Source organism: Eumetopias jubatus, unplaced genomic scaffold (assembly GCF_037043125.1).
Source record: "Eumetopias jubatus isolate StellerSeaLion01/CBP00866 unplaced genomic scaffold, mEumJub1_p1.0 scaffold_8, whole genome shotgun sequence".
NCBI lineage: Eukaryota > Metazoa > Chordata > Mammalia > Carnivora > Otariidae > Eumetopias > Eumetopias jubatus.
In genome coordinates, this window is record NW_028274814.1 from 3,998,253 (window position 1) to 4,021,119 (window position 22,867).

At 32.7% G+C, this 22,867-nt stretch overlaps 1 protein-coding gene across 1 annotated transcript in view; it reads right to left on the bottom strand.

Moving 5' to 3' along the window:
* The window catches only part of CCDC7 (coiled-coil domain containing 7), a 395,691-nt gene that overhangs the window by 67,777 nt on the left and 305,047 nt on the right, over positions 1 to 22,867 (bottom strand). The window contains 2 exon segments of the mRNA XM_088025513.1: positions 53 to 136; positions 17,314 to 17,418. Of these exon segments, the coding sequence (XP_087881639.1) occupies positions 53 to 136; positions 17,314 to 17,418 (189 nt within the window).

The window sequence follows — 22,867 nt, forward strand, 5'->3', positions numbered from 1 at the left end:
AAAGAAGGTAAACAACCCAGAAATATTAGACTTGGAAAACCCTTGTTCTTACCAGGAAGTCTCTCTGATTGTATCTTCATTTCCTCCACCAATATGCATGTTCCATTAACACATTTCAAGTGTTCTATATTAGTTTCTATAGAAATAAACATATGAAAATACATCATAAGTTAATCATAATGTGTGTGTGTGTAGCACTAATTTAACCAGCCTTGTTGTTAATGAATAAGCATTATAATGAAATATTTGTATTGCAGAATCAGTAGACCTTATTATTGGAAGGGATATTAGCAATCATTAAGCCTCCATATATTGAGGCTTAGAGATGTTAATGATTTGACTAAGACTGTGTATCCAGATAATGACAAAACTAATACACAAACTCACATCTCATAATCCTTTAACCAGTGCTTTTTCCATACACTGCCATGTCTTATGCTAAATTAAAATATCCTGGAGAGTTTATGATAATAATATAACTTTTGAGTTTCCATTAAAATCATAATCATACTGTAAGGATATACCTAGTGAAGTGGAACATAAAGTTTATTCCCCACAGGTTACATTGCAAATAATGATCTCCATTGCCACAGAAAATTACCAGGGTAGAAATTCTTTGACTAGTCCAAGAATATTTTATGCCCTTTTATGCTATTTAGTTGTAAAAAAAAAAAAGAGAGAGAGAGAGCAGGTATCAGTAATGGAAAAGAATAGCAAGATATTTTGTGTATTGAGAAAAATAACAGGCTTTCACAGGTCTCTTTGACATATAGACATTGTAGCTTGGGAGGAGAAAGTGATTAAATTTGCAGAAGTACCGGGATTGAGATTTGGTCTCTTTTCATTGAATTTTTGAATCAAGTAAAACTTTCGAATAGATCCCATTATAAGAAATATATATGAACACGGCTAAAGGAGAGTTTATACTGAAAAAGGAATGGTTACCTAAGGTCAACCACTGGCTCTAAAGTTTTGTGGTCAAGTTGGTTCTAACAGCATGTACCTAAATTTGAAAATATGTTATGAACTAGTCACAGAGATGTGGAAGTCTTTGGAAAAATGGCTGAGTTAATAAATAGTAAAGATTGCACTATGACCTTGGTAATACAAATGTACCAACACTGCAATCTGTATAAAGGTGGTAACCTGCTGCAGCATAACTAAAATGAGATGTGTCAGATTAGGCAGAACAAGTTTTCAATAGTGAAGTAAGAACAGATTGTGAATGTAATAAGATCTAGAGCACCAAAAACCTGGGGGTATTAGCAGATGTATTTTACTTTATTTTTTTCTAAGATTTTTATTTATTTATTTGACAGAGAGAGACAGCAGGAGAGAGAACACAAGCAGGGGGAGTGGGAGAGGGAGAAGCAGGCTTCCCATGGAGCAGGGAGCCCGATGCAGGGCTTCATCCCAGGACCCTGGGATCATGACCTGAGCCGAAGGCAGACGCTTAATGACTGAGCCACCCAGACACCCCAGCAGATGTATTTTAACTTCTCTGGTTCTTTCTCCAACTGGTATATACAAGAAAGGTTTTTTCATTTGAATTGAGGAAGTAAAGAGCAAGAGAAAATGAGAACAGTATGAGGGAAGATCATGTTAAGTATTAGGAATTAAAAGTTACATGCTAGAGAAATTTATAATCTAGTAAAAATTACATTTTTCTCTCTTGTCATGTCCTCTCACTTTCCAAATTCTTTTTTTATCCTATTCTTCTTGGAGATCACTGAGTTATTTTAAAAAATATATATAACAGAGTACATATCTTTTACCTCTTCTGTTAGGTTTATTCCTATGTATCTTGCTGTTTTTGGTGCAATTGTAAACAGGATTGATTCCTTGATTTCTACTTCTGCTTCTTCATTATTAGTGTATAGGAATGCAACAGATTTCTGTACACTGATTTTTATCCTGTGACATTACTGAATTCATGTATTAGTTCTAGCAACTTTTTGGTGGAATCTTTCAGGTTTTCTATATATAGTATCATGTGATCTGCAAATAGTGAAAGTTTAACTTCTTCCTTGTCTATTTGGAGGCCTTTTATTTCTTTTTATTGTCCAACTGATGAGGCTAGGACTTCCAGTACTATGTTAAATAACAGTGGTGAGACGTCCCTGTCTTGTTCCTGACCATAGAAGAAAAGCTCTCAGTTTTTCCACATTGAAGATGATATTAGCTGCGGGTTTTTGTATATGGCCTTTATTATGTTGAAGTATGTTCCCTCTATCCTACTTTGTTGGGGTTTTCAAGAATGGATGCTGTATTTTGTCAAATGCTTTTTTTTTTGCATCTATTGAGAGGATCATATGGTTCTTATCCTTTCTTTTATTATGTGGTGTACCATATTGATTGATTCATAAACCAAAGATGTACAAGTTCTGTACTCCGAAAACTACAGAACACTTATGAAAGAAATTGAAGATGACACAAAGAAAGGGAAAAACATTCCATGCTCATGGATTGGAAGGACAAATGTTGTTAAAATGTCTATACTATCCAAAGTGATCTACACATTTAATGCAATCCCTATCAAAATACCAGCAGCATTTTTCACAGAGCTAGAACAAACAACCCTAAAATTTGTATAGAACACAAAAGATCCTGAATAGCCAAAGGAATCCTGAAAAAGCAAAGCAAAGCTGGAGGCATCAAAATTCTGGACTTCAAGCTATATTACAAAGCTATCATGATCAAGACAGTATGGTACTGGCCCAGAAACAGACACATAGATCAATGGAACAGAACAGAAAACCCAGAAATGGACCCACAACTATATGGTCAACTAATCTTTAAGAAAGAAGGAATGAATATCCAATGGCAAAAAGACAGTCCCTTTAACAAATGGTATTACGAAAACACCAGCATGCAAAAGAAAGAAACTGGACCACTTTCTTACTCCATACACAAAAATAAATTCAAATTGAATGAAAGACCTAAATGTGAGACAGTATACCATCAAAATCCTAGAGAATAACACAGGCAGTAACCTCAGCCACAGCAGCTTCTTACTAGATACATCTCCGTAGGCAAGGGAAACAAAGTAAACATGAACTACTGGGACTTCATCAAGATAAAAAGCTTCTGCACAATGAAGGAAACAATCAACAAAACTAAAAAGCAACTATGGAATGGGAGAAAGTATTTGCAAATGACATATCTGATAAAGGGTTAATATCCAAAATAAATAAAGAACTTATAAAACTCAACACCCAAAAAGACAAATAATCCAGTTAAAAAATGGGCAGAAGACAGGAATACACACTTTTCCAAAGAAGTCATCCAGATGGCCAACAGACACATGAAAAGATACTCAACATCACTCAGCATCAGGGAAATACAAATCAAAACCACAATGAGATACCACCTCACACCAGTCAGAATGGCTAAAATTAACAGCACAAGAAACAACAGGTGTTGGTGAGGAAGCAGAGAAAGGGAAACCCTCTTGCACTGTTGGTGGGAATGCAAACTGATACAACCACTCTGGAAAACAGTATGGAAGTCCCTTAAAAAGTTAAAAAATAGATCTACTCTATGATCCAGCAATTCCACTACCTGGTATTTACCCAAAGGATTCAAAAATATTGATTTAAAGGGATACATGCACCTGATGTTCATAGCAACATTATCAACAATAGTCAAATTATGGAAAAAACCCAAATGTCCACCATCAACTGATGAATGGATAAAGAAGATACAATTTTATATATTAATATATATTAATATATATTAATTATATTATTATATTATATTATATTATATTATATTATTTATATATTTATATATATATTTATATTATATAATATATTAATATATATTATATATTAATATATAATATATATTAATAATTAATTAATATATTAATATATTTATATATTGATATATTGATATATATTTGTATATTTAAAATATATATTTGGAAATATAATTTATAAATATATTATTAATGTATATTTAAATTTATAAATTATATATTTAAATATATTTTTATATATTTTTATATATATTCTATAATATATAAATATATTAGAGTTCTAATTAGAGCAATTCAGGTGTGGAATTTAGTGATTCACCACTTAACATACATATATACACACATACACAATGGAATATTACTCAGCAATAAAAAAAAATGAAATCTTGCCCTTTGCAATGATGTGGATAGAGCTAGAGTATTATGCTAAGTCAAGTAAGTGAGTCAGAGAAAGACAAATGCCATGTGATTTCACTCATATGTGGAATTTAAGAAACAAAACAGATGAACATGGAAGGGGGAAAAGAGAGACAAACCAGAAAATAGACTCTGATTTATAGAGATCAAACTGCAAGATGCTGGAGGGGAAGTGGGCTGGAAGATGGTTTAAATGGTGATGGTTTTAAAAAAGGGCACTTGTGATGATCAGTAGGTGCTGTATGTAAGTGATGAATCACTAGATTCTACCCCTGAAACTAATATTAGTCTGTATGTTAACTAACTGGAATAAATAAAAACTTGAAACTAGAAAAAAAATGAATGGAAAACAAAATAAATAAATAAATACAAAATAAAACATATATAACATTTACAATTTACACATTTAAAGTATTCAATTTACTGTTTTTAAAATATATTCACAAAACTGTATAACTATTTTCATAGTTATTTGTAGAGGACACTGGATTTTAAATGCTCTTACCACAAAAAAGAGGATAATTATGTGACATGATGCAAGTGTTAACTAATACTAGGGTAGTAATCATACTGCAATATATAAATATATCAATTCAACACATCGTACACATTAAACACACAATTTTGTATGTCAATTATATCTCAATATATCTCAAACTTATACTAATTATGCTTCAGACTTATACTAATAAAATTCCAGTAAGTCCAGTGAGGTATAGAAATGCTACTCTCATATAGCATTAGGCCATCCCATTTTTACACTGCTGTTATACATATTACATCTATAAATATAAAGTCATTGTTGTAATTGTTATAATTGTTTCTTTGTAAAATTTTATGCCTTTTAAAGAAGCTGAGATAAGAAAAAATAGCAAGTATATGTTTATGATATGTATTAATCTTCTTATTTACAACTTCTGGTTCTGTCATTTGTTTCTGTGGATTCAAGTTACCATCTGATATAATTTTTTTTTACCTGAATATACTGTTCCTACCCATCTTCTTTGTGCTATTGTGAAATATACTACATGTCTATATGTCATAGGTCTAATAGTACAAACATATACATATTGTTTTCTACAATTGCCTCCTAAATCAATGAGAAAAAAAGTGATGAAATACACACATATGTTATGTTTTTTAATTATAGAATTTCCTTTACCAATCCCCTTTTTTAGAGAATTCAGATTACTATATGATGTCACTTGCTTTCAGCCTGAATAATTGTCTTTTGCATTTCTCGTAAAAGTCAAAACTGCTAGCAGTGCATTCTCTCTCCCTTTCCTCTTTTTAAAATTTATTTGGGAATCTCTATTTCACCTTCATTACAGAGAGATAGTTTTGGTGGAAATAAAATTCTTGGTTCATATATTTTTTTCTTTCTTTCAGAACTTTGAATAGGCCATCCTACTGCTTTTTGGTCTGTATAGTTTCTGGTAAGTCAGCCATTATGCCCAATAAATAGTAGAAATGTGAAGTTTCCCAAAGTGTGTATATCAATTTACACTACTACCAGCAATTTCTGAAAGTTTAAATAGCCCTACAACATTATCATGACTTGATTCTGTCATTCTTTCTGATTTACACTCAATGATGGCATGTCATAGTATCCTTGTGAATTTAATTTCAATTTACCAATTAACTAAGATTATATACTTTTCAAATGTTTATTAGTCATTTAGATATCTTCTTTGGTGAAGTATATGTTTAAGATTCTTGCTCAATTTTGTATTGAATTTCCAATTTATTTCTTAATGCCATATTAATAATCTTTACAATATTCTGATGAAAACTTTCTGTTGGTTATTTGAGCTGCAAACGTACTCTGTCATATGCTTTTTAAATCTCTTAATGATGGACATAATACCGAACATTAAGTCCGACCTTAAAACATTTACATTTGTAGGTAGTGTACATTTATTGTAGTCTATTTTAAAAAACTCTAATCAAAGATAAGAACACATTTTTCTATAGAATTTTCTAGAAGTCCTATTGTTTTACAATATGTTTTAAAATATGTAAAAGAATTTTCTTTTACTTTTGTTATATGATTTCTCCTTTGTTATCAGTGCATTCAAATCTGTTTCTGACAATAATTTGTTCCATTTGTCTATTTGCCTATCATTGTACCAGTACTATACTTCTTCAGATTATTGTATTTTTATAATAATATTTGATTTCAGTATTTTCTGATCTTTAAATGTATTCTTTTTTTTTTAAGTTTTTCTATTTTGGCCCTACGTACTGCTATATAAATTTTAGAATCACCTTATCAATTTTCAGAAAAAGTTATTGCTAAGTTTTTTCTAAGTTTTTATTTAAATTCCAGTTAGTTAACATACACTGTACTGTTAGTTTCAGGTGTAGAATTTAGTGATTCACCACTTACATACAACACCTGCTGACCATCACAAGTACACTCCTTAATGCCCATCACCTATTTAACCCATCCCCCCACCCAGCTCCCCTTTGGTTACCATCAGTTTGTTCTCTGTGGTTGAGTCTGTTTCTCAGTTTGCCTCTCTCTCTTCTTTTCCATATTTGTTTGTTTTGTTTCTTAAATTCCATATATGAATGTAATCATATGGTATTTGTCTTTGACTGACCGACTTATTTTGCTTAGCATAAAATACTCTGTAGCTCCACCCATGTTGTTGTGAATGTCAAGATTTCATTCTTTTTATGGCTGATAATATTCCATTATATATATGTATATAATTTTATATATGTATATAATATCTTTTTTATCCATTCATTTTATCCATCTATATTCATTTTATCCATTCATTAGTCAGTTGCCATTTGGCCTGTTTCCATAATTTTGCTATTATAGATAATGTTGCTATAAACATCAGAGTTCATGTATCCCTTCAAATTAGTATTTTTGTATTCTTTTGAAATTTTTAATAGATTTCTTTTCTAGAGGAATTCAGGTTTACATAGACTTCCCAAATACTTCTCCCCCCTACATACAATTTCCCCTATTATTAACATTCTATTTTAGATAATATATTTGTTACAATTGATGAATCAATGTTGATAAATTAATAATAATATCCGTGGTTTATGTTAGAGTTTATTCCTCTTGTTGCACAATTCTATGGATATGGACAAATGTTTAATGTCATGTGCCCACCACTATAGTATTATACAAAATAGCTTCAGCACCCTGAAAATTCCTTGTGTTCCAGCTCTCCAGTGCTCCTCATTCTGAACCCCTGGCAACTCCTGCTCTTTATACTGTCTGTATAGTTTTGCCTTTCCCCAGAGTAGTATGTAGTTGAAATCGTATAGCTTTTACAAAACTGGCTTCTGTCACTTAGCAATATTCCCTTAAGTTTCTGCTATGTCTTTCTGTGGCTTGATAGCCCATTTCTTTTTACTGCTGAATAACATACAATTATATGGATGTACCACAGATTGTTAATCCATTCACCTAGTGGAAAACATCTTTGTTGCTTCCAATATGGGTCAATTATAGGTAAATATGCTATAAATATTCATGTGCAGGTTATTACAGGGGTATAAGATTTCAACTCATTTGGGTAAATATTTTGGAGCACAATTACTGGATTGAATGATAAGATAATGTTGGACTTTATAAAAATGCCAAACTGTCTTCCCAAGTGGGTATAGCATTTTGTATGCTCAAGAACAATAAACAAGAGCTCCCGTGTTCCACATCCTTTATAGCATTTTGCATTGTCAGTGTTTGGGGTTAGCCATTCTCGTAGGTGTGTTTCATTAGGTATCATATTATTGTTTTAATTTGCAATTTCCTAATGACATATGAAATTTCATATGCTTATTTGCCATCTTGTATCTTCTCTGAAGAGATGGCTGTTCACTTTTTGAGAATTTTAAAATTGTGTTGTTATATTAACATTCAATTTAATCATTTTTATATATTTCAAACACAACTCCTTTATACGAGTGTTTTGCAAATATTTTCTCCCAACATGTATTATGTTTTTTAATTCTCTTAAAAGTGTCTTTCACAGAGCATAGGTATTCATTTTAAAGAAGTCCAACAGATCACAATTTTTCTGCTCCTCTTTTTCTAGTTTCCTAAGGGAGAAGGAGAGATTATTTATTTTTTATCTTTCTTATTTTCTAATATTTGTATTCAGTGCTATAAATTTCCTTCTCAGCACTCCTTTCATTGTTGTGTCACACACATTTTGATAAGTAGTATTTTAATTTTCACTTTGTTCAAGTTTTAAAAAATTTATTTTGACACTTTTTCTTTCAACATGTACTTTAGAGGTGTATTTTTTTTATCTTCAAGTATTTTGAGATTGTCCAGCTATCTGTATATTATTGAGATCTAGTTTAACTCCATTGGAGACTGAGAGCATGATTTGTGTGATTTCTATTTTAGAACAAATTTTAATATACAGTTTCTTTCTTAAAATATGGTCTATCTTTGAAAAAATGTGGTCTTTGTGAGTATAGCTTGTGAGTTTGAGAACACTGTGTATTCTGCTATTCTTGGATGGAGTATTCAAATAGATATCAATTAGATACAGTTAATTGATGGTCTTGTTGAGTTCATCTATGTTTTTATTTTTTGCCTGCTGGTTATGTTCATTTCTGATAGAGGGGTGAAGTCTCCAAATATAAAACTGTACATGTTTATTTCTCCTTGCAGTTATATCAGTTTTTGCCTATGTACTTTGGCACATGCACATTAAGGCATATACACATTAAGGAATATTATATGTTCTTGGAGAATTGTCTCATTTATCATTACTTAATATTTCTATTTATCCCTGGTATTTTTCCTTGCTTTGATGTCTGCTTTTTCTGATACTAATATAGCTAATCATGTACATTTTTCTCCATGCCTTTACTTTTCTGTGTGTGTCTCTTTATGCATATATCCATTTTTCCACCTTAATTGAAGTATAATTGACAAATAAAATTATAATATATTTAAAGTGTACAGCACAAAGACTTGATATATATATACATTGTAAAATGGCTCCCACAATCAAATTAACACATCCACGACCTCACATAGTCTTGCTTTCTTGCTTTTTCTTTTCTTGCTTTTTCTTTTTCTTTTTTTATTTCCCTCCCTCCCTCCTTTCCTTCCCTCCTTCCTTCTTTTTCAGTGAGAGCTCTTATATCTACTCTCCTAGCAAATATCACATATGCAATACAGTATTATCAGATATAATCATCAGTTGTACATTAAATCCTCAGAATTTACTTACCTTATATCTAAAAATTTGAACCCTTTGATCAATCACTCTCCGTTTAACTCACGCCAGGATGTGGCAAACACAATTCTACACTCTGGTTCCGCGTTTGACTTTTTTCTAGGCTCTACATACAAGTAATACTCTATAGTATTTGTTTATCTCTGTCTGGCTTATTTCACATATCAAAATGCCCTCCAGATTTATCCACATGTTTGCAAAAGGCAGTATTTCCTTCCTTTTTATGGCAAAATTATACTCCATTATAATGGATAATAATGAATATATATGTGTATATATATATATATTCATTGTTCATTATCCATTCATCCATCAGTGGAGGTGTACACTTAGGTTATTTCCATCTCAGCTAATGTGAATAATGCTACTATAAACATGGGTGTATAAGTGTTCTTTGAGATAGTGATTTCATTTCCTTCAGTTATAAGTCCAGATATGAGATTACTAGGCCATATGGTAATTCTGTTTTTAATTTCTTTGAAAAACTTCCATACTGTTTTCCATAATGGCTGCACAAATTTACATTATAATCAACCATGTACAAGAGTTGCATTGTCTTCACATTCTCATCAATACTTGTTATCCCATGTCTCTGACAATAATGATTCCAAAAATTGTGAGCTTATATTTCATTGTGCTTTTCATTTGCATTTCCCTGATGATTAGTGATGTTAAGCGTCTTTTCATGTATCTGTTGGCCATTTGTATGTCTTCTTTGGAAAAATATCTGTTCAGATCCTTGAATTATTGTGATTGTGATTGAATTGTTAGTTATTTTACTATTGAGTTGTATCAGTTCATTATATATTTTGGATATTAACTTCTTACCCGATATGTAGTTTACAAGTATTTTCTCCTATTCTGTAGACTACGTCTTCATTTTGTGATTTTTTTGATTGTTTCATTTGCTGTACAGAAGTATTTTAGTTTGATGTAGTCCTACTTATTTATTTTTATTTTGTGCTTTGCTTTTGATATCAAATTAAAAAAAATTATTGCTGAGACCAACATCAAGGAGATTTCTCCCTGTGTTTTCTTTTTTTAAAATTCAGTTTTACTGAATGGAGCACTGGGTGTTATACGCAAACAATGAATCATGGAACACTACATCAAAAATTAATGTAATGTATGGTGATTAACATAACATAATAAAATAAAATTAAAAAAATTCTATTTAGTTACATATAGTATATTATTAGTTTCAGAGGTAGAATGTAGTGGTTCATTAGTTGCACATAACACCCAGGGCTCATCACATCACATGCCCTCCTCAATGCCCATCACCCCATCCTCCCACACTTCCCCTCCAGCAGCCCTCAGTTTGTTCCCTATAGTTAAGACTTTCTTATGGTTTTCCTCCCTGTTTTTTATATTATTTTATTTTTCCCTCCCTTCCCCTTTGTTCATCTGTTTTGTTTCTTAAATTCCATGTATGAATGAAATCATATGGTATTTTCTTTCTCTGATTGACTTATTTCACTTAGCATGATACCCTCTAGTTCCACCATGTCATTGCAAATGGCAAGATTTCATCATTTTTGATGGCTGAGTAATATTCCAATACACACACACACACACACACACATGTATGTATGTGTGTGTGTGTATATATATATATATATACATACATACCACGTCTTCTTTATCCATTCATCTGCCGATGGATATCTGGGCTATTTCCATAGTTTGGCAATTGTGGACATTGCTACTATAACCATTGAGGTGCATGTGTCCTTTTAAATAACTTTTTTTATCCTTTGGGCGAATACCTACTAGGGCAACTCGTGGGTTGTAGGGTAGCTCTATTTTTAACTTCTTGAGGAACCTCCACACTGTTTTCCAGAGTGGCTGTACCAGCTTGCATTCCCACCAACAGGGTAAGAGGGTTTGTGTCCTCACCAACACCTGTTGTTTCTTGTCTTGTTAATTTTAGCCATTCTGACCTCTGTGAGGTGGTATCTCATTGTGGTTTTGATTTGTATTTCCCTGATGTCAAGTAATGTTAATCATTTTTTTCATGTATCTGTTGGCCACTTGTATGTCTTCTTTGGAGAAATGTCTGTTCATATCTTCTGCCCACTTCTTGGGTGGATCTTTTGTTTTTTTGGGTATTTAGATTGATAAATTCTTCAGATTAGATTTTGGATATGATCCCTTTATCAGATATGTCATTTGCAAATATATTCTCCCATTCCATACCTTGCCTTTTAGTTTTGTTGACTGTTTCCTTTGCTGTGCAAAAGCTTTTTGTCCTGATGAAGTCCCAATATGTCATGTTTGCTTTTGTTTCCCTTGCCTAGCAAGAAGTTGCTGTGACTGAGGTCAAAAAGGTTGCTCCTGTGTTCTCCTCAATGATTTTGATGGATTCCTTTCTCACATTTAGGTCTTTCATCCATTTTGAATTTATTTTTGTGTATGGTGTAAGAAAGTGGTCCAGTTTCGTTCTTCTACCTGTGGCTGTCCAATTTTCCCAGCACCATTTATTGAAGAGACTATCTTTTTTCCACTGGATATTCTTTCTTGCTTTGTTGAAGGTTAGTTGACCACAGAGTTGAGGGTCCATTTCTAGGTTCTCTATTCTGTTCCACTGAACTATGTGTCTGTTTTTGTGCCAGTACCATACTGTCTTGATGATTGCACCTTTGTAATACAGCTTGAAGTCTGGAATTGTGATGCCACCAGCTTTGATTTTCTTTTTCAACATTCCTTTGGCTATTCAGTGTCTTTTCTGGTTCTGTACAAATTTTAGAATTGTTTGTTCTAGCTTTGTGGAAAATGCTGGTGTATTTTGATAGAGATTGTACTGAACGTGTAGATTGCTTTGAGTAGCATAGATATTTTAACAATATTTATTCTTCCAATACATGAGCATGGAATATTTGTCCATCTCTTTGTGTCCTTCCTCAATTTCTTTCATAAGTGTTCTATAGTTTTCAGAGTACAGATCTTTTACCTCTTTGGTTTGGTATATTCCTAGGTATCTTATGAGTGTTGGCGCAATTGTAAACAGGATCAATTCCTTGATTTCTCTTTCTGCCTCATTGTTAATGTATAGAAATGTAATAGACTTCTTTGTATTGATTTTTATATCCTGTGAGTTTGCTGAATTCCTGTATCAGTTCTAGCAATTTTGGGGTGGAGTCTTTTTGGTTTTCTACATAGAGTATTATGTCATCTGTGAAGAGTGAGAGTTTGATTTCTCCTTTGCCATTTTGGATGCCTTTTATGTCTTTTTTTGTCTGATCACTTCCATTACTATGTTGAACAATAGTGGTGAGAGTTCCTGACAGGAAAAGTTCTGTTTTTCCTTGTTGAGGATGATATTTGCTGTGAGTCTTTCACATATGGCCTTTATGATGTTGAGGTATGATCCCTCTATCCCTACATTGTGGAGGGTTTTTATCAAGAAAGAATGCTGTATTTTGTCAAATGTTTTTTCTGCATCTATTGAGAGGATCATATGTTCTTATCCTTTCTTTTATTAATGTGGTGTATCATGTTGATTGATTTTCAGATGTTGAACCACCCCTGCAGCCCAGAGAAAATCCCACTTGGTCGTGGTGAATAATCTTTTAATATACTATTGGATATGATTAGCTAGTATCTTATTGAGAATTCCCCTGTGTTTTCTTCTATGAATATTATGATTTTGGAGGTCTTTAATGCATTTGAGTTGATTTTTGTGTATAGTGTAAATAGGTGATGATTCTTTTGCATAAAGATAGCTATTTTTCCCAACACTATTGAAGAAACTATCCTTTTCCCATTGTATATTTTTGTTATCTTTGTCAAAAATCAATGGACTATATATGAATGGGTTTATTTCTGTAATCTTTATTTTGTTCCATGTAACTATCTTTTTTATGTCAACATATCATTCTGAATATGCAAAGGCTACAGCTTTGCCTATTTCTTTAGCTATTTGGAGTTTTTTGTGGTTCCATAAAAATTTGTGTAGTTTTTAAAATCTTTTGTAAAAGTGCCACGGGAATTTTGATAGCAATTGCCTTGAATCTGTATTTTGCTTTAGATAATATGGGCATATTAACATAATTCTTCCAATCTCTGAGTGTGGAGTATCTTTCCAGCATTTATTTGTGTCTTCTTCAATTTATTTCATTCAAGTCATAGTTTTCAGTGTAGAGATCTTTCTTTTCTTGGTTAAATTTATTTCTAAGTATTTTATTTTTTATATCACTAAATATGAGATTGTCTCTTAATTTCTTTTTTGGGAGCACCTGGGTGGCTCAGTTGGTTACGTGTCCAGCTCTTAATAGCACAGGTCTTGATCTCAAGGTTGTGAGTGCAAGCCCCACTTTGGACTCCATGCTGGATGTGGAGCCTACTAAAAAAAGAAAACCTTTAAAAATTTTTATTTTTTGTTTTTGGTTTGTTGTTTGTTGTTGTTTTACAAAATTGCAACTGATTTTTGCATGTTGATTTCATATCCTCCAACTTTCTTGAATTCATGAATTTCGGTGCAGTATTTAGGGTTTCTATATAAAAATATCATTTCATCTGTAAACAGAGACAGTTTTACTTCCTTTTTGATCTGGATGCCTTTTATTTCTTTTTCTTGCCTGATTATTCTGGATAGGATTTCCAGTAGTATATTGAATAAAAGTGGTGAGAGTGGACATCATTATCTTGTTCTTTATCTTTAAACCATCCTTGCATCACAGAAATATTCCACTTGATTATATTTCAGTATGCTGTTGAATTAGTTGAATTAGTTTCCCAATATTTTGTTGAGGATTTTGCATCTATATTCATCAGGGATATTGACCTGCCATTTTGTTTTCTTGTAGTGTTGTTCCCTGAATTTGGGATGAGGTATTCTGGTCTCATAAAATGAATTTGGAAGTGTTCCCTACTCTTCAATTTGGGAAAATTTTGAGGATTAGGATATATATATATATATATATATATGTATATAAAATATACAATTCAGATATATTATATATGATATATAAATATATATAAAGTTTATATATGTGTATACATTTATATAAATTTATAAAATTATATAAAGAAAATAATGTAATTGTATACAATGATATAGAGAATATATAATATTCTAATATATATATATTAGAATAAACTATTGAAGCCATCTGGTCCTGGGCATTTCTTTGGAGATTATTGATTACTTTTTCAATTTCTTCACACATTATTTGTTCAGATTTTGTATCTCTTCATGATTCAGCCATGACAGGCTGTATGTTTCTTGGGATTTATCCATTTTTTCTCAGTTATCAATTTTGTTGGCATGTAAATTGTTCATAGTAATCTCTTGTGATGCTTTTTGCATTTCTGTGGTATCAGTTGTAATGTCTCCTCTTTCATTTCCGATTTTATTGGAGTCTTCTCTCTTTTTCTTAGACTAGCTACAGGTTTTCAATTTGTGCATCTTTTAAAGAACCAATCTTGATTTTGTTTATCTTTTGTACTGTCTTTCCAGTCTGCACTTTTTCTGTTTTCTGATCTTTGTCTTTCCCTTCTAATAATTTTAGGCTTCATTTTTTTCTCCCCCCACCCCGCCCCCCGGCCCCATGTCGTGGAGGTGTAATCATATTGTTAAAATGAGACCTGGCTTTCTTATATTAGGCATTTATTGCTTTAAACTTCCCTCCAAGAACTACTTTTCCTCGACCCTCAATTTTTTTATGTTGTGTCTCCTCTTTTGGTTGTCATAAGATGTTTTTTATTTTCCTTTTTATTTCTTCTTTTTCTTCTTCTCCCCACCTCCTCCTCTTCTTCCTCTTTTCCTCCCCCTCCATTTTCTTTTACAAGCCTAACCATATCATTTTAAATGTATGTTCAGTTTAGTTTCAATGAGTTAAGTATTCAGCTATGACGAGATGCTTGAACAGACAAGTTCAGAAACACTCATATGTTAAGCAAAGGAGGTGTTACTTCCAAAGGTTTGTACACAGTGCAGTTTCAATGAGTTAAGCATATCTCTATTCCCACACACTTATTTTTCAGGAATATGTTGTTAAATTTCCACACATTTGTGAATTTTTCAGGTTTCATCTTGTTATTGATTTCTAGTTTCATACCATAGTGGTCAGAAAACATTCTTGATATGATTTAAATATTTTTAGACTTGTTAAGATTTGTTTTCCAAGGGGCGCCTTCAATGTTCAGTTGATTTTTAAGGGACTATGTATTTTGTTTCCTTTTAAAATTTCTTTTAAATTTCCTTTGTATATATTCTGTAGATATTTTCTTTTTAGTTACCAAGGGGATTATGTATAACTTCTTAAAATTATAACAATCTAATTTAAATTGATACCAAACTTAACTCCAGTCACATACAAAAACTACTCCTATAGAGCTCTATCCCCCTTTTTTATAATGTCACAAACCACATTTTTATACATTGTATGCTCAATGACATAGAGTTAGCATTATTTGTATATATTTTCTTTACAATATTATGTAAAATAAAAAGTGGAGTTACAAACCGCAATTTCAGTAATACTGGCTTTTATATTTGGCATGCACTTTACTAGAAATGTTTATTTATTCATATAGCTTAAAGTTACTGTCTAACATCCCATCACTTTGACCTGAGAGATTCCCTTTATGTTTCCTAGTAGCGATGCCTAGTAGCAATGCCTTGAATGCCAGGAGATCTATTCTTTGTAGTTTGGTTTTGTGCTGGAGCACTCCTTCACACTTCTACCAAATTTTCTTACTATTTTGAAGATTATTTTTTCTTAAGTAGCATTTTTTTAGTTACTGTAAACATTTGATTGTTTCCCACTGCTCTGACAAAGTTGGATTTGACAGTTTTCTAGGTTTTTTTTTATTATTATGTTATGTTAATCACCATACATTACATCATTAGTTTTTGATGTAGTGTTCCATGATTCATTGTTTGTGTATAACACCCAGGGCTCCGTTCAGTACGTGCCCTCTTTAATACCTATCATCAGGCTAACCCATCCCCCCACCCCCCTCCCCTCTAGAATTCTCAGTTTCTCAGAGTCCATAGTCTCTCATGGTTCCTCTCCCCCTCCGATTCACCCCCCCTTCATTTTTCCCTTCCTGCTATTGTTTTTTGTTTTTAATGCTTCTTCCAAAGATCAAGAACTTGGGGCCTCCTAGTCTATTTTGCTGCTTTATGGTGGTTGTTTGGAAACTGCCTCGGAACCCTAAGCTTATATTTTATTGCAAAGTACTTAGTCAACTGGCCACACCAGCTTTACACATTTTCTAATTCTTACATATTTTTCTCACCATTAGAAATTTCCTAACTTGGTAATAAGTAGATCAAAAAGCAGCCATATTGTCTATCTTGTGAAAGCTCCATTTTTTTTTATTCCATCTTGTTATTAGAAAAGATGATATAAGAAATTAAAATTATGTTCTCTAAGAAACTGATCATATGGGTGCCTGGGTGGCTCAGTTGGTTAAGCGACTGCCTTCGGCTCAGGTCATGATCCTGGAGTCCCGGGATCGAGTCCCACATGGGGCTTCCTGCTCAGCGGGGAGTCTGCTTCTCCTTCTGACCCTCTTCCCTCTCATGCTTTCTATCTCTCATTCTCTCTCTCTCTCAAATAAATAAATAAAATCTTTTAAAAAAAAGAAACTGATCATATAACATCTAGTTTGCTATGAAAATTCACAATGTAGGGTGAATACTATATATTTTTTGTTTCACAAACAGGAAAGGAAAACTATAAAGCATTATCTAATGAATCCTTGTTTGGTGGCTTAATGAGCACATAACAAATTCACTTAAAGATAAATATTAATTCATTGATTAGAATAAAATTATTTTTGAGAAAAGTTGTCCTATTTTTGAATTTCTTATATTCTTTTAACAACAGAACTATAGATTTAAAATACTTTAACTGTTAAACAGTTTTTCTTGCCTAAACATCATAAATCTCTACTTACCTGTGACTTTATTTAAATCTAATTGATATATTAGATCGCTAATTGATGGATTTATTGCTGGGAGATCTGCTGAATCTGGAAGTTCTGAGGCCGCTTCATTTTTAACTGGAATAATAACAGATTGCCAGATTAGTTAAAATTTTGTTTATGGTAAAATTTTAGCACATAAAATTAATTAGAAACATTTTACTGTACAGTTATTTAGCCTTATTTTAATTTTTAAAATTTTATTATGTTATGTTAGTCACCATACAATACATCATTAGTTTTTGATGTGATCCACGATCCATTGTTTTCATATAACACCCAGTGCTCCATGCAATACGTGCCCTCCTTAATACCCATCACCGTGCTAACCCATACCCCACCTCCCTCACCTCTAAAACCCTGTTTGTTTCTCAGAGTCCATAGTCTTTCATGGGTCATCTCTCCCTCCAATTCTCCACCCCCCTTCATTTTAAGGAATAGCATGGAGGACATTAGCCTTGTTTTTTTAAAGTTTCTTTTTAAATTCCAGTTAGTTAACATACAGAGTGATATTAGTTTCAGGTGTACAATTTAGTAATTCAACACTTACATACAACACCTGGTGCTCATCACAAGTATCCTCCTTAACCTTATTTACTTCACAATTTAACATACATTATCCAATTAAATACAAATATGCTTAATAATTTTTAAAAGCTGATTAAATAGCTACTATGTGCCAGATATTATACTGAGCACTTTTCAAATATTATCTCCTTTAATACAATTCTAGGAAGTAGGTATTTCATTCCCATTTAAGAGATATGGGAAGTAGAGCTGAGAAAGATTATTAATATTTTAGAAGTTCACATACTTATTAAGTGCAAAAACTTGAAATGAATTTTGTTCTTTTAGACTCCAAAATCTATTCTCCAGCTAGTAGATTCAAATGTCTACCAGGACTGAGCATGTAATGTTCAGGTAGTGAAATGGAACTGGTGATGTTTGGAGTGGCATGAATAACAGAAGTGAAATGGAGAGTATATGTTTATTAAAAATAAAAAGCTATTACTCTTACTGACTGTTACAAATGCAGGTCTGGTGTTTTCCTGTATTTCCTCCCCTAAATTCTCAAGAGAATACAGAAATGTAGATATTTGCAAGGAATTCCAAGATTTTAAAATATTTTCAACTAATTTAAAAGTTTTAAGCATGTTTGTAGGACAAAAGAAATCATCAGCTATTATCACAAGAGATTTACTTAATCTTTGTTTTTTGGATTTAATTCTTTAAGAATTATATGGAATTCCACAAATTAAAATATGGGGGCCTGGCCTTTTGAAAGGTTACTTTAATTATGAATTTTAATTTTTAATTGTTCTTTCCACTTTTTTCTTGGCATATTTTGCTTATTGGTATTTTTTCTTCTGAAAGTGCTGATTTCCTCAAGATAGCAGAGAAAGTCAATTAGCATATTGTTTCACTTATTTGTAAAACATAAGGAATAGCATGGAGGCCATTAGGAGGAGGAAGGGAAAAATGAAGTGGGGGAAATCGGAGGGGGAGATGAACCACGAGAGACTTTGGGCTCCAAGAAACAAACTGAGGGTTTTAGAGGGGAGGGAGGTGGGGGGATGGGTTAGCATGGTGATGGGTATTAAGGAGGGCATGTATTGCATGGAGCACTGGGTGGTATATGAAAACAGTGAATCATGGAATACTACATCAAAAACTAATGATGTACTGTATGGTGACTAACATAACATAATAAAATAAAATTAAAAAAAAAGAATTAAATCCAATGCCATAGTACATAAAAAGGGAATTTTTGCATTTCTTTTACAAAGTCAAAATAGTCATTGCAAAGATACTGACATTGAAATAGACATAATTGGCATAACTGACAATAAAATAACTCACATAGAAATATAATGCAATGAAATATAATGCAAGTAGGGGGTGGGGGGTTGGGTTAGCCTGGTGATGGGTATTAAAGAGGGCACGTTCTGCGTGGAGAACTGGGTGTTATGCACAAAAAATGAATCATGGAACATTACAACAAAAACTAATGATGTAATGTTTGGTGATTAACATAACAATAAAAAATTTAAAGAAAAAATATATAAAAAAGAAATATAATACAAGTCACATATGTAACTAAAGATAATGATAACTTTATTAAAAATAAAAGAAACAAGTAAAATCCATTTTAGTAATGTTTTATTTAACAAAATGGATCCAAAATGTCATTTCAATATGTAATAAAAATACAATTGATGAGATATTTTAAGTAATTATTTTCATAGTAGGTCTTCAAACTCAAGTATGTATTATAAACTTATAGTACATCTCAATTCAAATTAGCTGCATTTCAAGTGTTCAATATCCATATGTGGCTAGTGGTTGCCACATTACACAGTACAGGTTTAGAATATAAATGTGAAAATATTAAATAAATAATAAGGAAATAGAATTCAGAAGTTTATTAAAATAACAGCATGGCATCATCTAGTAGGATTCATTCTGAGAATATAAGGTAGATCATCTCTTAATATAGGTATTATATTAATGGTTCTCAAGAGAAGTGATGTAAGATTATCTTAAGGTAAAAAATCATTTATAAAACTTAAACATACATTCCTTTTTGAATTTTCCCAACTTTATAGAGATATAATTGACATATAACATTGTATAAGTTTAGGGTGTGTATAAGTTTAGGGTTTTAATGTGATGATTTGATACACTTATATATTGCAAACTGAATACCACAATAAGGTTAACATGTCTATCATCTTACATTATATATATATTTATATATTTTTGTGAGAATATTTAAGATGTAGTCTCTTAGGAATTTACAAGTATACAGTATAGTATTGTTAACTATAGACACCATGCTGTATATTACATCCCCAGAACTTATTAATCTTATAAATTGAAGTTTATACTCTTTGGCCAACATTTCCCCATTTCACCTACTCTCAGTCCCCTGGCAACAACTATTCTACTCTATGTTCCCATGAGTTAGCACTTTTTGGATACATATATAAGTAAGATAACACAGTACTTGTCTTCTTTGTCTGACTTATTTCACTTAGCATAATAGCCTCAAGGTCCATCCATGTTTTGCAAAGAACAACATTTCCTTCTTTTTGTGGCTGAATAATATTCCACTGTATATATTTACCACATTTCCTTTATCCATTGATTTGTCAAAAAAACCCTAGATTTTTTCCATATCTTGGCTAAGGTGAGTAATGCTGTAATGGACATGGGAGTGCAGATATCTCTTTGGGATTCTGATTTCATTTTCTTCAGATACATACCTAGAAGTTAGAATGCTGAATCATATGGTAATTCTATTTTTTTTTTTTTTGAGGAACCTCCATATTGTTTTTCATTGGCTGTAACTATATGGTTCCCTTTTCTCCACATCCTCACCAGCATTTATTATCTCTTGTTTTGCTGATAATATATATTCCAGCAGGTGTGAGATGATACCTTATTGTGGCTTTGATACGCATTTCCCTGACAATTAGTGATGTTGAGAAGCTTTTCATCTACCTGCTGGCCATTTGAATGTTTTCTTTGGAAAAATGTATATATTCAGGTCCTCTACCAGTTTTAATTGGATTACTAGTGTTAATGCTATTGAGTTATATATTTTAGATATTGACCTCTTATCCAATATGTAGTTTACAAACATTTTTTCTACTCTGCAGGTTTCCTTTTCATTTTGTTGACTGTTTCTTTTGCTGTGCAGATTTAAAGTTTGGTTTGTCCTATTTATTTATTCTTGCTTTTGTTGTTTGTGCTTTTGGTATCTTATCCAAAAAGTCATTACCAAGACCGATGTCAAAGAGGCTTTTCCCTATGTCTTCTAGGAGATTTATGGTTTCAGGGCTTACAGTTCAGTCTTTAATCCATTTCAAGTTGATTTTTGTGTATAGGGGACCAGTTTTATTTTTTGCATGTGGATATTAAAGTTTCCCAACACAACTTATTGTGTATTATAGTCTTATCCTTACTTCATTTGAGTATTCTTGGCTTCCTTGTGTAATATTAGTTGACTGTATATGCATAGGTTTATTTCTGGACTCTCTATTCTGTTTCATTTGTCTATGTGGCAGTTTTTTATGCCAGTTTTGATTACAATAGCTTTGTAATAGATAGTTTAAAATCAGGAAGTCTGATGCTTGAAATTTTGCTCTTTCTCAAGATAGCTTTGGCTATTTGTGGGTTTTTTGTTGCTGTTGCTCCACACAAATTTTATGATAGCCTTTTCTATTGCTGCAGAAATGCCACATATAGTGACTGCATAAATCTATAGATAGCTTTGGGTTGTATGGATATTTTAACAATATTAACTTTTCTGGGTTTTGGGGAGAGGAAGATGACAACAGAGTAGGAGGGCCTTGGGCTCACCGCTTCCCATGATACAAAATAAAAAACTATCAAACCATCCTAATTACCCCAGAAATTGACCTAAAAACTGACAGAACAAAAAACTAAAGGGAAGGAAAAGGCCACATCACAGAAGGTAGAAAGTGTGGAGATTTGGTATAGGGAAGAAGTGAATTGTGGGGGCTGCAGAGGGGAGGGAGCCATGATCATGGAGAAGGGCAAGAGAGAGAGGAGCACACAGGGAAATGCACAAGGAGAACATTTCCCCAAATCCATTGACTTGGAAAATGAGAGGTGCTGAATTTCATGAGTTCTTGCAACCAGTGGATCTTAAAGCCTGGAGTTTTAAAGGTCAGTGGGCATGGCTGGCATATAGCTCAAAGGGCACTGCATAGCTCCTGGAGAGAAGGGAGGGAAACAACCAGGAGGCAGACAGCTTGGAAATAGTGATTGGAAGAACACATGGGGCACACGGGAGGGAGATTATTTGTTCTTCTCAGAGTGCATCCATAAGAGGAAGTGTTCATGGTGACACCTCTCCAGGGATAAAGGATCTAGCTGGCACAGTTTCCCTTCTCATTCCTCAGCATAAACACAGGGCAATCTGTGGCAAGCAGCATTGCACTAACAATGGCTGCCTAACTTGCCTACACCAAGCCCCATGAGCTTGTCCTCTGGTGGGAATGCTCTTCTCATTTGAGCTCGCATCATCCCTGACGTGCCAGGCCATGACCTCTTCTTCTTAAGGCCATTACTTTCAGGAGCATGAGACATAACTGGCTTTTCTAACACAGAGAAGAATGCTGAGACTTAGACAAAATGCCAAGATGGGGTAATCATCTAAAATGAAAGAACAAGATAAGGCCATGACCAGAGAGATAAGCAAAACAGATATAAGTAACGTGCCTGATGGAGAATTTAAAGCAACAATTATAAGGATACTCACTTAGCTTGAGAAAAGAAGAGAAGACATGAGTGAGACCCTTACCACAGAGATAAAAGAGGTTAAAAAATGTCAATCAGAGATGAAAAGTGCAATATATGAGGTAAGAAACAGGCTTCATGCAATGAACAGCAGGCTGGAAGAAGAAGAGGAATGAATTAGTCACCTAGAAGACAAAGTATTGGAAATTAATGAAGCTGAAGAAAAAGGAGAAAGAATAACTATGCAAAACAGGAATAG